Below are 16,196 nucleotides of genomic sequence, written 5' to 3' on the forward strand. Positions count from 1 at the left end.
GGGAGGCGGAGGGGGAGGAGGAGGATGGGGAGGAGGAGGAAGGGGAGGAGGAGGGGGAGGAAGGGGAGGAGAAAGAGGAGGTGAGGAGGGAAGGAAGTGGGGGGCAGTCCCTGCTCAGTTTCTATCAGTCATTCTGAGGAGCTGATTCTGGCCTTGCCTGGCGGTCCCTTCCTGGAAAATTGGAAACACGATGTAATGGTGGCAAAGAAGTTACCTTCCAAGGGCACAATACAAAGCAGCAGGCAGACTCAATTAAAGAAAGACAAAATACAAACAAAAAAAGAATAAGAAAAGGAGTGAGAAACTGACTCTGCAACTTTAACGTCCATCGCTGGCTCCCAGGTTTTCTACGCTTTTGCTCTTGCTTTTTTCCCCAAATCAGGAAATTATACATTGAGACATTACTATTACCTAATCCACAGCCTATAATCAAATTTCATTAATGGTCCCAATAATGGCCTTTATAGCTATTTTCCACCTTGGTCCCAACTTTTTAACAAGGTAAAATTTTCTTCAGCTTGGCTCTCAAACCCCTTTATCAATTGTTACCTCTTCTGTGCAGCTTATTAATCTTACTTTGCTATGGCTCTCTCATTGAACACCATTAAAGAAACATAAGTGTAAAGACCCTTCCAGAATAATAAAATTGTCCATGGGTCCTCTCCTTCTCCTCCCCACCATTTCTAGGTAACTGCTTCATTATGTACTTTTAAAATTGCTTTGTTCTTTAGGGATTAATTTTGCACTTATCTTTACTAACCGTAAAACTTTTACAAGGTACTGTTAAGCTGTGTCTGCTCGGCGGCTGCTTTGTAATTGCAGAGTCACTCCGTGGCTGGTGAGCTAAAGATAATGTGCTATGGCAAAGGGTCTTCCTCTCAATGTTTTCAGATACCTTCTGGCTACCCAGCATGGCAGAATGATTGGCCCTGGGCTGCTTGGGGCGCTAAGCTCCCCTCCCATATGGAGATCGCAAGCAGAGAAGACCCTGATCCCGGAGGTTTAGGCTTCGTAGGCCCCAGGATGCTCAGACCTCAAGGGCCCCGGGAATTTCAGGCCCCACGGTCCCAGGAGGCCACGCCTAGCGGCACACATTCCGACAGAGCAGGGCTGGCTACAGCTGACCACCTAGAAAGACAATGTCAACCCCTCTCTCAAGGTCAAGTCCATATTTTCCCAGGGCCCTTGTACTTGGCCTGTGACTGCAAGCAGTTTTCAAGGAATCCCTCTCCCTCCATTCTTGGTCAAATAAAATCTCTAAACTCCTTGTCCCCTCAATCCCTCCTTTGAAATCTGTATTCTATCACCACCCCTTGACCCCAACTGTCCCCTCAAAGGCTTCTTCCACTTCCATCTGGATGCCCTTTCTCCACTCATATTCTCACAGTACAGGGTTTTAGAGGCTTAGGCATCAGACAGAACCGTGTTCAAATCCCAGCTCCACCAAACTCTTTCTGTGTGGGACCTGGGCAACTGACTCAACCTCTCTGAGCCTCAGTCTTCTCGTCTGTAAAATGAGGATAATAATTCTAGCCTCTTGTGGTTCTCAGGACGAAATGACATACAGCATAAAACTCACCAGGATGTAAGCTCTAAGAGGGTACAACGTAGACAATCCTGTTCATCACTGTATGCCCAGCGCTCAGCACAGTGTCTAGTATTAAATAAATAAAAGCACCAAGCACAAAGTAAACAATGAATAAATGGTAGCTATTATCATTAGTGGTCGTCTTACCACGACTAGTGCAATCCTGAAATGCTTCCCATGACATCTGTGGTTTTCCACCAACCCAGCTCTTCTCTTTCTAGTCAACTCTTCTCTGTAACTATGGGCACCACCCTGCCACCTGCCCCATTTCCTATGCCCATGCTCAATTCTAAAATCTCTTTTTCTAGTTCAGACTTTCATCCTCTCTGGGCTCCTCTATCCTCTTACCTTCAGTGGGCACACAGAGGGCACCTGATCCCCTGTCTCAACTCCAAATCTTCTCTTTACCTTTAGTTCTGGCTTCCTGCTGAAGTCAAGATCCGGGTATTACATTTCTCCCCTAATGCCAAGCGCAGAACACAAGCAGCATAATAAATGTCCACTGTGTAAATAAATAGATGGACGAATAATGAGCGCTTTCTGGTTATTTCCATTGTTATTTCTAATATCTAACTTGCCCCATTTTCCCCCACAAACCAACTCTCTGCACCAAAGACCCCTTTCTTAGTCAATGGTACCCCCAAATCTCTCAGCATCTGGGCTTGAAATCTCAATGCCATCTTTGTCAAACTTTAATAACTCATTCATAAGGACCAGGAAAGGCTACGTCTTGACCTCCAATGAGCACTCAGACCACTATTAGCATCTAACACAGCGCTAAGGGAACACATGGACAATGCCTTAGCAAAAGCTTTGAGTCACTGGGAAAATGCCCTTAGGAAGAACAAAAGCCCGCAACCTTGAAACCTGTGTCTCGTGTCTTAAAATCCTTGGCCTCAGAAGACGGCATAGATGAATAGTTATTCCATTGTACGGCTTGCAGCCTCCTGTAGGCTTTATTTACCCCATGACAGCAGCTGAAGGACAATGCCGCAGCAGATCCCAGTTCACGAAAGAATGATACAAAACAGGGGCAGCCCACGACACCCTCCACCCCGCGCCCCGCCCCCACACAGAAGGACATGTTGCTCCAAGCTCGCGGTTTATTCTGAACTCTAGCTCCAGCTGCCTTGGACCAACCATAACATTTAGAAGCAACAGAGACTAAAATCCAATTTAAGGTGTTTCATTTTCTCTGTCTCCAGGGACGGGGTGGGGGCGTGGGTCAGAGAATCTGCTTGTAGGCTTTCTATGAGATGTTGCTTCCGGTGGTCTCCTGAGACCTTTCCAGTTGAGCCAGAACGCTGGTGCCCACACCCCTTCTCTTCCTTTTCACGTCTCTGTCACTGTGCTGGCAGAGACTAGTTGATGTACCTAAAATCGTGGTATCCAGTGTTGTTGTTTTTTTTTTTCTTTTGCGGTACGCGGGCCTCTCACTGCTGTGGCCTCTCCCGTTGTGGAGCACAGGCTCCGTAAGATGGCTCACGGGTCCAGCCGCTCCGCGGCATGTGGGATCCTCCCGGACCGGGGCACGAACCCGTGTCCCCTGCATCGGCAGGCGGACTCTCAACCACCACGCCACCAGGGAAGCCCCAGGCTGGTTCTTATCTTGAGTGATTTGGGGAGGCATTTTATCCTATTACTTCCAGCTTCCTAACTTACAAAATGGGGATAACAACACAGACCTCATGGGACTTACATAAAAATTAACGAGATAATATAAACAAAGTGATGGGTCAGTAGCATCCAATAAATGGAAGTTCCTCCTCTCATTATTGTTATGATTAATAATATTATCATCATCTTCCAGACTTGTGGCCTAATACCGCTACCAGCTGTGGAGCATGTAACTGCTTTATGAAATAATAATCTTCTTTTGTTGCCCAAGAGTTGATGTCACTAAACCAACTCTTAGACATTTCAGACCTAGAAAGGCCAATGTTAGTAACCAAGGAAATGTCTGTCTGGACTCTCCCAGTAATAGGTCATCCACCATAAGTCCACTTTTTCCTTTTACTTAAGTCACTGATGAAAATGTTGGACAAGCCAGGATGAGCAAAGAGCCCACCGAAGGCCACCCGCTGGATTGCCAATGACCACTCTTTTTCTCCATCTGATGGCTCTACCTTGCCTGTCACTGGCCCTCTGTTTTAGCCCCATGTTACAGATCCCCAGTTCCCAGCCTTAGAGTTCAGCCATAGTCATGTTCTTTCTCAGCTGTCACTTTGCACATGTCACCTCAACTCTCTGGAACACCTGTCCTCCTCTTCCCACCTGAATAACACACCTTCATTGCTTAGGCCCAGCCTAAATGCTGCCTCCTTTGTGAAGCCTCACCCAGCTCCCAGGGGTAGAGGGGTCACTCCCTCTTGGGTGCTACTGTAATGCACACAGCATCTTTCATCCTTGTCATTTTGATCCTGAGAACTGGGTTATGCCTTACTTAGTGCTTCAATCCAAATTATATTCACAATGATGAATTTTCATCCGGGAAGTATTTTCTGGAATAAATGTCATTAAGGGACTTTAATTCTCTTGGTCAGTTTTCTATATAATGTAATTAAAATATACTTCCTTTTATGCCAATTTTCTAATTTTATTTTACTAGACTTATTTTCATGGGGTTAATACTTTTTTGCATTGATTTTACAACGAAGATATGACTTATCTATCAGTAGTTTTTAAATCTACATCTTTTTTACAATTATGGCCTCCATCACAGAGCTTTCTTTTGTGGTCATGATTTCAACCAAGTTTAGTTTTCCTGAATCAAATTTTGCAGATGTAAATTATATTACTATTCATTTCTTCAATCAATTTTTTAGCTTTTAAAATTTTTACTGTGTTCATTTTTGTTTGTTGCTTTAGTTCGTGTTGATGATATTTACTACTACTCATAATTTGGAAAAAGAATAATAGTTTGCATTAAAAAAAATTTTTTTTTTAGAACTCTCACAAGAAATAGTGTCAGCAGTTTCTCTGAGTTGTATACTTACTACAGTCGCCATTGGTAGATCAAAAAACACAGAAGTCCTTAAAGTCACAGTGGAGGAAGGGGTCAAAACATCCTGTTTAAGCTCATGACACTTTCTATAATCTGTTAGATTAGTATTGATACTTAGAAGATGGGGAGGTGGTTGTCTCTCCTGCTAGACTGAGGGCCACTCAAAGACAGGGTCTATGTCATTCACCTCCAGTTTCCCAGCACCTGGCAAGAATGAATGAATGAATACACACATAAATGAACCCACAAGGAGATCATGAGAAATCTGATCTGATTTCTTACTGAAAGCCACTACACTATGCCTATCTATATAAGGCATAATGGTTTCTGAAGCCACTCTTCCTGGGTTGAAATCTCAGCTTTACCATTTTCTTTTAACATCTTTATTGGAGTATAATTGCTTTACAATGGTGTTAGTTTCTGCTTTATAACAAAGTGAATCAGCTATACATATACATATATCCCCATATCTCCTTCCCCGTGCTATGCAGCTGCTTCTGACTAGCTATCTATTTTACATTTGGTAGTGTATATATGTCCTACCATTTTCCTAGGGCAAGTTATATCACTTCTCTGTGCTTCAGTATACCCTCCTGGAAGTGGGGGTAATAAAAGATTCTACATCACAAGGTTGCTGCAAGGATTAAGGGAGTTAATACGTGTAAAGCACTTAGGACAGTAGCTCACATATAATTACTGCTACACTACTATTAACTATTAGTATTTCAGTCATAAATCTCATCTCTTTCTAGTAATACCGAGGGGTGGTCATGTTCATGTCCTATTATAGGGAGCTCACGATTCCATTAGGCATCCCTTCCTTTTTCTGATTCTAATATTTGTTTCTCATATTGAATTGATAACTACATCCATTACAGCTTCCACACCACTGTTCATGGCTCTAACCTTCTGAGACATATAGAATAAATTCTCTTACACTTGACTGGCCTTGAAATTTGAAACCTGTTCATTGAGCACATACTAGGTTCCAAGCATCAGTTTGAAAATTAAGTAGCCATAAATCTTGACATTAAGTATTTTAAAGTCTAGATAGGAAGGAAGTGGGAAAGGTGATATTTCTGTCTCTCACAGATCTTCTCTTCCTTTGAATCCAAGATCTCCATGATACACAGTTGGCAAGCCAGAATCCAACTTACAAACTTAGTATAACTTACAAACATTTTTAAGTTTGAACTTACAAACAATATAAAGGCTACATAATTAAAATTGTGTGATATTAGTATATGAATTCACTAACAGATTAATGGAACTAGAATAGAAAATCCAGAAACAGACCCAAATATGTATGGAAATTTAGTCTGTGATAAAGGTAGTATTGCAAACCAGTGAGGAAGAGATGTAATTTTAAATAGAAGGTGTTAGAATAACTGGATGGCCATATAGAAAAATAAGACATTGGGTCCATTCCTCATACCATACATCAGGATCAACTCTGAATGAATCAGAGATTAAAATGTAAAAAATACAACCATACAAGTATTAGAAAAAAACATAGGTGAATTTTTCTTTACCCTTGTAGTGGGTAAACTTTACTCTGACTAAACTCTGGAAGTGAGAAGGAAAAAGACTTTTGCTTACATTAAAAAAAAAAAACAAAAAGACTCGCATGGCAAAAAACACCAAAAGAAAAATCAAAAGACAAGTAACAAAAAACAAGTAACACACTGAGAGAAAATATTTGCAATGTATATGATAGGTAAAGCATTACCATCCCTAACGTGTAAAGAGACTCTAAAAATAAAGATTAACGATCCCGCAGGAAAATGGGCCAAAGATATGAAAAGCTCATGGAAAAAAGAAATGCAAATGGCCTTAATCATGTGAAAAGCTGTTCAACCTAGGTCTTAATAAGCGAAATGCAAATTAAAACTACTCTGAAAGCCACTTCTCATCTGTCAGATTGGCAACACCCCAAATATTCCACAACATACTTTGTTGGTTGACTGTGAGGAAACAGGCACCTTCATCATTCCTGGTGGGAAAAATACTACCCCTCTGGAAGGATATTTGATGATGTCTAGCAAAATTACACATGCATTTGCCCTTTGACCTCACAATTTCACTTTTAGGAACCTATTCAAACAATAATCCAGAAAAATATGAAAAACCGTATGCATAAGACAATTCATTGTAGCACTATGCCCTCAACCAGAAACTGGTAGAATAAACCATGGAATGTGCATGCATTGGAATACCATGCAGCTATGAAAAAACAATGAGGAATACCCCTATATACTATTATAAAGTAGTCTTCAGAAAAAAATTTATATAATAAAAAAACAAAATAGTGAAAAGTGTGCATAGCATACTACCATTTATCTAAGAAAGAGGAGATGTAAATATATACATATTCCCTTTTATTTTTTTAAAGTGTAAAGTAAAGCAAAATGTTTATGTTAGAGGTAGCAATGAAACAGGATAAAGAGACAGCAAGACATTAAGTACCTTGTGATAAAAGTACGCGCATACTGCCTATGAAATATTCTTGCTACAAAATTGAATCTACATCTCTAGGTCTAACTAGCAATTTAGAAGAAATATATGGAACAGAAGGACACGTTAAATGACATCAGGGGAATGCAATCAGGAAAATCTAGACTGTGGGAGTCTCCACAGGACAAATAACCTGATCTCTTTAAAAATAAATTACAAGGAGAAAAAAGAGATGGAGAAAGAAATACAGTAGATTAATAGAGACTTGCAAGATATATTAATCAATTGGATCTTGATTCAAGAGACAACTGTAAAACAAAGTAAAAAAATGTTACGAGAGAATTGGGGGAAATTTGAACACACTGAATATTTGATGGTATTAAGGAATTCTTTTCAACACTTTTAGGACGGAAATAGTATTGTGATCATGTTTCTTTTAAAAAGTTCTTCTCTATTTTAGATGCATAATGAAAATTTTTTTGATGACATAATGTCTGAGATTTGCTTCAAAATAACTGGAGTTGGGGAGGATTGGGTAGGGACAGAGATTAAAACCAAATTGTCCATGAGTTGATAATGTTGATACTGGGTGATGGATGCAAGGGGATTTATTATACTATTCTCTCTATTTTTGGATATGTTTGAAGTTGTTCATAATAAAGAGGTTTTTTTAAAAATCCCATTTATGATAAAATATTTGGGATATGGAGTACAATATCCTAGATATTATATTACATGTTTTAGAGGACATTTGTACCTAAATTCTAAGGTTCTAAATTCCCTTCCTATATGAGGGACCACATCATGTGTAATACTTGGGCCCATGGAACCTGAAAGGGTCCCTGACCCCTGGCAGCTAAGCATGGGCCTATAATCTAGGTTTAGCCAATTGTATGCTCTAACGCAGTACTTTGAACTTTGGTGACTGTCACCAAGCCCCAAGCAATGGGACTTGCTTATAGTAGGACTACAATACTCCTTACAAATTAAAGCATGCTTAAAAAAATAAAGCAGACCTACTAGAGAATGGACTTGAGGATGTGGGGAGGGGGAAGGGTAGGCTGTGACAAAGTGAGAGAGTGGCATGGACATATATACACTACCAAATGTAGAATAGATAGCTAGTGGGAAGCAGCCGCATAGCACAGGGAGATCAGCTCGGTGCTTTGTGACCACCTAGAGGGGTGGGATAGGGAGGGTGGGAGGGAGGGAGACGCAAGAGGGAAGAGATATGGGAACATGTGTATATGTATAACTGATTCACTTTGTTAAAAAGCAGAAACGAACACACCATTGTAAAGCAATTATACTCAATAAAGACGTTAAAAAAATGAATAAAATAAAGCACTATATGAAACGTATGGTTGTATATTTATGCAACATATACATCTATATGTATAATAATAATAGATATGATCATGTTTAGTATAGAGCACTTTATAGATTACAAAGTACTTAAATTGATTTCCTGTTAACTTTGTTGCTAAAATAATGATTTTAATAATAAGATAATAAACCATAGAATGAATTAACTTTTTTGGCCAATATAAACATTTTAAATTGTATAACACTATTAGGATAATAATATCTGGCTTGCCTATAGCACTTGATTGCTGTGTACATTAAATAGGATAACCGTAGGGAAAAAGCTTTGAAAATACAGGTGTCAAGAAGCTTACCGCCTATGTTTTCTTCTAGGAGTTTTATGGTTTCAGGTCTTACGCTCAGGTCTTTAATCCATTTTGAGTTAATTTTTGTGTATGGTGTTAGATAATGGTCCAGTTTCATTATTTTGCATATGGCTGTCCCGTTTTTCCAATACTATTTATTGAAGAGATCATCTTTTCTCTGTTGTATATTCTTGGCTCATTAGTTGTAAATTAATTGACCATTTATGTATGGGTTTATTTCTGGGATCTCTATTCTGTTCCATTGATCTATGTGTCTGATTTTATGCCAATACCATACTGTTTTGATTTACAATTTTTCTTAAGTGCTATTTTGGTTGCATTTCACATAATGTAATATGTAGTATATTTGTTATCATTCAGTTCATTCATTGCCCCCCAAGAAATTTTAATATGGTTAATTTATCAGAATTTAAAGTCAACCAGAATCTTTTCCATCTTCATTAATAATATAGGCATGTTAGGGCACTTTATTTACAATCACCCCTCCCAACTTATTTGCAATTGTCATCATACACTGTAGTTTTAATTTGTTTTTATAACCTTGCAATACATTATTTACCATGAATATTTCTTTAGACTTACTCATATATGAGCTAATTATTCTTTTTTTATCTCAGATTTCCTTCTTGGCTCATTTTCCTTATACCTGAAGTATGTCTTTTAAAATTTATTTTATTGAGGATCTGTTAGTAGCAAACTCAGTTTTTGTGTGTCAGAAAATGGCTTTCTTCTTCCCTATTTTTGAAGGATTTTAAAAATTGAGTATACATATAGAAGTTGATATTTTCTCTCAGCATATTGAAGATATTATTTCATGGTCTTCTGGATTCCATTATTACCATTGGAAAATCCACTGTTATTCTAATTATCATTAAATTTTAGGTAGTCTATCTTTTCTCTCTGACTGCTGTAAGATCTCCTTTGTTTTTGGCTTTCTGTGGTTCCACTATGATATGTCTAAATGTGAATATTTTTGTATTTATCCTGCTTTGGATAGGTTGACTTCCTGAATCTGAGGATTGGTGTCTTTTATCAGTATGGGAACATTTTCAGTCATTATTTATTCAAATATTGCTTTTGTCTAATCCTCTTTCTGTCATCTCCATTTGGAATTCTAAGATATTAGACACTCCCTCTCATTTTTACATGTCTCTCAACCTCTTTCTTTCATATTTTTGTCTTTGTCTTCCTGGGGTAATGTTGAATAATTTCTTCAGCTCTATTTTCCAGTTTACTCAATTTTTTTTCCTTTAACAATATCCATCTAGCTGTTTAATTCATCCATTAAGCTTTCAATTCACATTTTTATATTTCTCATGTTTGAAATTCTATTTTTATACTAATATGACTGGTCTTTTTATAGTCCCTTGCTTCTTACTCATAATTTCAATCTCTTTTTATTTATTTAAATATATTATACAACTTATTTGATATCCTACTTCTGATAGATTCAATACTTGAAGACTTTGTAGATCAAATTTGGCTATCTAATGTTTTTGCTGGTGTTTGCTCTTGGTTCTTTCTTTTTCCCTTGTCTGTTTCATGATTAAAAAAAAAAAAAAAACTGAACTCACATTCCTTGGAACTCTAGCTGTGAGAAGTTTTGTGGCCAGGGTTAAAGGGGTCTTTCCCAGAGAGGATTCATGTACACTTTTGCAGATGCCTAAGAACTTCTAACAACTTTAAGTTAAATTCTCCTCTCGAGATTTTCTGAACCATGAAGTATTTTGATTTTGAACGATAGATCCAAGGGAGGGATTCACAGAAGAGAATTTTTCCTTTCTTCCTAGCACAAGATTGAGACAGGCAATTTTCACTCTAATGACGAAAATGTGGGTGGGTGTATTTCTAGCCGATCTTTATACTCAGATAATGGGCCTTTGCAGTTCCAGCTTTATGGGAGGTAAAGGGTAGGGAATATTTTACTAGATTCTTAATGCTGGTCAAGCCTTAGGCTTTGTATCCTGTCCTCTGTATACTCCATGAAACTGGGAAATCATAAACTTCAAATCATCATGTTCTTCAAATATAATGGACTCAGGGTTTTTCTGATTCCTACTTTCACTTAGGTTTTGGTGCCTGTATTGATTTCCTTGGGTTGTTATAACAAAGCACAGCAAACTGGATCACCTAAAACTACAAAAAATGTATTCTCTTACAGTTCTGAAGTCTAGAAGTCTGAAATCAAATATTTGTAGGCCGTGCTCTCCCCAAAGCCTCTAGGGGAGGATCCTTCCTTGCCTCTTCCAGTTTCTGGTAGCCCCAGGCATTCTGTGCCTATGGCATCATAACTCCAATCTCTGTCTCCATTTTCACATGATTATCTTCCCTCTGTGTCTGTCTATGCCCAGATTTTCCTTCTCTTATAAGGACACTAGATATATTGGATTAGGGCCCACCCCAATGCAGTATGACCTCATCTTAACCTGATTATATCTGCAAAGATCCTATTTCCAAATAAGATCATATTCACAGGTACAGGGGGTTAGAATTTCAACATATTTTAAAGGGGACTCAACTGAACAGATAACAGTTTCTAACAACTTCTTAATTCCCTGCCAGCTCTTGAATACTTTCTTATATATTCTAGTATTTTACAGCCATCGTCTGTATAATCTGTCTCCTATTCAATGTCAGCTCTTACTTCTCACGCTTTTCATTCTGCTTGCCCATAGCAGTTCTTCTTTTTCCCACTGAGTTGTGGACTTATAAACTGGGGGGAATAATAGGCTTATTAGAATTGAGTGCAAAATAAGAATAAGGCTTTAAATGAGGACTCAGTAGACACAACTGTGAGTAAAGTAGAAGAAAATTACTGCATGGACATTGTAATACTCTTTTGGGAATGCTCAAAGGACTTTTATCCCTAGGTCACTGTGGTACATCTAGCTAGCTAGACTTTTGAATCATAAAGATCTGGAGTTGAATCTTTTCTCTACCTCTTATAAGTCACATGACCTTGAGAACATATTATGTAAGCTCTTTATTTCACAATTTTTTCATCTGAAAAAGGAGTATTATGATAACAGCTACTTTTTAGGGTGTTTTGTAGATGGATTATATAAGTAAATTGCCAGAGCAGGTAATGAATAATTGTGCAAACAGCTCTATTTCTGCGTTCCAAATGGGCAAGGACTTTGAATAAGTTGCCTCTGAATAAATGAGGGGAGGAAAGCAATGTCTCTCATTTTTACATATAATCCTGGGGAGTAACTGAAGGGAGATCCTAGATGGAGAAAGTGAGGCACTGAGATGTTAACTCATAAACATGAAAGAAAAACACTAATAACCACACAAAATGTGAACATCTGTTTTGAAGATGGCTGGAGGTTCTGTATCCCTTTAGCGGGGACCTGGAATTGAAATTCAAATTAACTAGCCCCTCCTTCTGTCCTCAGCTCTGGCAGCCAACAAGCTGTTGGGCCCCTGCTTTAAAAGCCACCTTTCCTTCGACTCCATGATACTTCACCTCTGTCAAATGGAAGGGAAGAGACAGAGAAAAAAAAGCCAGGCAACATTTTATACTGTATTTTACACCCCAAGCATCAAACCCCCAAATTTTAAACAAGTATTTGAAAGCCTCACCCAGGCCCACACTCCAGAGCAGCTTTATAATCTAGGCAAGGAAAAGCCAGGAGTCTCCCACCACTCCGTGATTGACTCACATACGTGCTGGAAGCACGGTTCACAAATCTAATTCCTTTCTCCATTCCTGGACATTTTTACCCAGAGAACATAAGTGACTGGAGGTGGTCCTGCCTGCTCAGTCAATTTCCAGAAGCAGCTCCTAGTAAAAAATATTATGTTTGGGGGCAAGCATTTATCCAGGAACGTGCGGAAATGAGATGGTGACGACGCAAATGGTGAATAAATGACCAGTGTAGGGAGAGCGGAGAAGTGAGGGTGATTATGCAGGCTCTGTCCTCTATGAATATATTAGCTCCCCAAAAAGCCCATGCATCTTGACTGTCTCCAAAGAGATTTCTCTGGGTTTCAGTGAATACAGGTGTCTGCAAGTGTTTCCTAAGCTCGGCTTCAGGCAAGCTGCTCCTGCCGCTGGACCTCAAAGCCCTAGTATTCAGTCTGGGTGACAAGTCAGGCCCACACTGCCTGCCAGGCTATTGGAGGTATTGCGAGATGCTCATTGGAGGTGCCCAGTCTCCCCTCAGGGCAGGGCAAGGACTGTCCAGGGCCAGCTGACTGCCCAGTGGGTTGGAGATAGGAGGTAAGGAGGGTGTACTCAAGCTGGAGTCCTTGAGAGGACACCAAAGATGAGGAACAAGAGACGCCAGATACAGACACTAAGGCCAAAGGGGCAAGAATGGGGTCACTAGTGGGAACCAGGCAGATACTGGGTGGACTGCATGGAGGGCAGGCAGCGAGGGGGAACATCTCAGATGATTGCCATGAACACCAACAGGTACAAGGGCTGGCCAGGGGCTGGCGAGCCTGTAGCGCATGGTGTGCCAGGCTGCTTAAACAGCCCTGTGGAGAGGACAGTGGGGGCCGTTGTGAGGACAGGCACAGCTTGCATGTTGGTTTTCTCATGAGGCTAGGACCACAGCCTAGACAGAGGGGTGGGCTTCCCTGTAGTGGACGAGGTCCTTCCTTGTATCCATGATCACATTTCTGTCACCTGCCAAGGGACCTAATGCGTCCCTCAGTCATGGGGATGGTGTTCATTTTGGAGTTATCTTTTCATGGGCCCAGGGAAAGGGGCCAGAGCCTTGGAAATGTTCCTATAGGATGAGAAATTAAATTGTACCTGGTGTGGATTCACACCGCACGTTGATAACTGCAAAGGGCCCTGTACCTTGGGGCAGGATGGCGGATATCTCTGGAAAGTGGCGTGAGGCATGTACGGGCCTGAGGGTCTGACCAACGCGTGGTGGGTCAGAAACCCACATGGAGTGAGCCTGGCTGTGTTCTGCTGTTTATTCCCCGTGAGTTTATTTCTCTGTGGCCCTCTCTTGACAAAGTCTTTAGGAAGGTTCTGTTGGCCACTGTGGAGGAGATGGAGAATAACAGAGTGAGAAATCCCAAAGGGAGGTGACAGTATAAGGAAGTGATGCTGAAGGTCCCTCCTGTTCAGCAGCCCCTTCCTGGAGCACCCCTTTGCTCACCCCTGAGAAGTCTGTGTTTGATTTTAGCCAAGATGTCACCCTTGATTTGGGAGCTCAACTGTCCCATGTCCCCACCCCAGCCAAAGTAGTTTCTGATGTTCTTTTCTTCCTGAAAATTCTATAGGTCCCAACCTGTGTCTCTATCCCATCCCCACCAGCCCTGATCACATACACATGGACCAGGGTTAGGGACTGGACGTCCAGAATCAGTCCACCACCCTCAACCCTGAGCCCCATTTCTCCACTCCTGGACTCATTCACCCTCTGGGGAGCTGAGCCAAGCCCTACGGGTGGAAACCCTGCTCACCCTGATCCCGAGCTCGACGTTCTCGCCTCCGTAGACCTCCATGCCTTCATCCAGTAAGCCGATCTCCTGGAAGTATTGCCGGTCCACAATGAAGCAGCCAATGAGGGCAGGGCTCCTGCAGGGCATGGGGAGATGGCCAGTGGTTAGCAGAGGGGCTGTCTCATGGGGGCCGCCAGAGCAGTAAGAGCAGTGCTGCCTTCCTGCCAGCAGGATCTGGTCCTCTCCCTTCGTTTGCTGCCAGAACTGGTGTGGGCCTTGCTCTCCGAGTGGCCCTCCTGGGTCCACCCTCACCAGCTATTCCAGGGAGGTTGTTTCAGCAGGGCTGTGGGAGACAGCTTGTGTCCTGGAACCAGCCATCATTTCTGGTGGTGCTTGCATGTATGTTAGCCCAGAGAAGTAGTACTCAGCCTACCAGTCTAGACTGCATGACTGTATCTCTGGCTGCCCTGACCCCTGCACTCTGAACTGCATAGCCAGTTTTTGTTTCTACCCGGGCACCCACACCAACTTTCCCACCCTTCACCTTGGTCCCTTTAGAGAGATGACTTGGGGCCTTGGATAGCATGGTAAATCGTTTGGATTTTATCTGTAGGTAAATGAGTGTCAAAGAAGAATTTTAAGCGGACAGTAGTATAAGCAGATCTGTGTTTGGAAAAAGAATACTCAGGCAGCTGTGGGGTGATTAATTAGAGGAGATTGGGTAGAAATCGAGGAATCCAGTTGGGAAGCTTGTTGCTCTATCCAGATGGGCAATGATGAAGACCTGGACCAGAGTACCAGGACCAGAGACAGAGATTATTTAAAGATATAGTTTGAGGTAAAAGCAGCAGAACTTTGAAACAGATGAACTATGAAGATGAGAGAGGGGGAGGAATCTGGATGCCAGCTGGCGTTCTGCTTGGGTAATGGTGGAGCGGGGACCACCCATCAATAGGGGGGATAGAGGAGAAGCTGGTTTCAGAAGGAAGAGGGAGTCCATGCTGGGAAAACTGATCTTAAAGTGACTGTGGGTCACTAGGGGGAGATAGCTAACAGGCAGGGCCTAGCTAGCTGGTCTGGGTTGGAATTCAGCAGGGGTCTTAGGCTGGAGCTACACGTCAACAGCTTGTGGGTCCAGAAGCTGGAAGGCCTTTTCTTAGCAAGTGTAAGCACGGGATTCATGGCTGTGTACAGACACCCGATGCAGAATGTCACGAGGAGAGATTCACATTATGTGAATCAGCACGAGCGCATGTGGGCTGCTTCTCTGCTGAGAGCATCATCTTACACAAATTACTTTGAATTGTTCCACTGCACGCTGCTACCGCTTCTAGCCCCTGCGTAGCATTTTATCAGCTGGTGGCTGAGGAATTGGAGGGGAAGAGAAAGAAAAGGAGAAATGAAGAATCCTTAGTGATGAGAAAACTGTCACTCAAATGCAAATGAACCCATCTTTGAAATTGTAATCTCATCAAGGTGGAGAAACAGCTATTTTGCAGGGCATTTCTTTGGAGAATGCTGATGCAGGAGGCTGCTTGGGCAGAGACTGGTGCCTTGGGGTCCCTGCCCCTCCTGCTTTCAAATTACAGCCTTTAATTCTGAATGGCCTCAGCTTCCACAGACCGCAGGCATCCAGGACAGTCAATCCACCTCAAGCCACCGCTCCTTTAGGCTGAGTTCCTACTCTGGTGTGGGGGACGTGTGACCTGGCTTTAGAGGTGAGTGCTAGGGGAAAGGTCTCCCATTCTGCCTGTGCATCTCTGAAAGAAGTTCCCTAGAATCTCTGAGCCTCTGATTCCAGATCTATGAAATAGAATCAACTATAACCTCACAAGGGTTAAATTAAATAATGTAAAGCACTTGAAAACCTCTGGGACATAACTGGTACTCAAAAGATCATTTTAAAAGATGCACTTAAGCTCTATTTACAATAGCCAGGACATGGAAGCAACCTAAGTGTCCATCAACAGATGAATGGATAAAGAAGATGTGGCACATATATACAATGGAATATTACTCAGCCATAAGAAGAAATGAAACTGAGTTATTT

At 41.4% G+C, this 16,196-nt stretch overlaps 1 protein-coding gene across 1 annotated transcript in view; it reads right to left on the reverse strand.

The window, feature by feature from the left end:
- GALNT18 (polypeptide N-acetylgalactosaminyltransferase 18) overlaps nucleotides 1-16,196 on the reverse strand; it is a 346,196-nt gene that overhangs the window by 51,206 nt on the left and 278,794 nt on the right. The window contains exon 6 of the mRNA XM_028500904.2: nucleotides 14,168-14,282. Within this exon, the coding sequence (XP_028356705.1) occupies nucleotides 14,168-14,282 (115 nt within the window). The remainder of the gene's footprint in view (nucleotides 1-14,167; nucleotides 14,283-16,196) is intronic.

The sequence above is a fragment of the Physeter macrocephalus genome, chromosome 16, assembly GCF_002837175.3.
Source record: "Physeter macrocephalus isolate SW-GA chromosome 16, ASM283717v5, whole genome shotgun sequence".
Lineage (NCBI taxonomy): Eukaryota > Metazoa > Chordata > Mammalia > Artiodactyla > Physeteridae > Physeter > Physeter macrocephalus.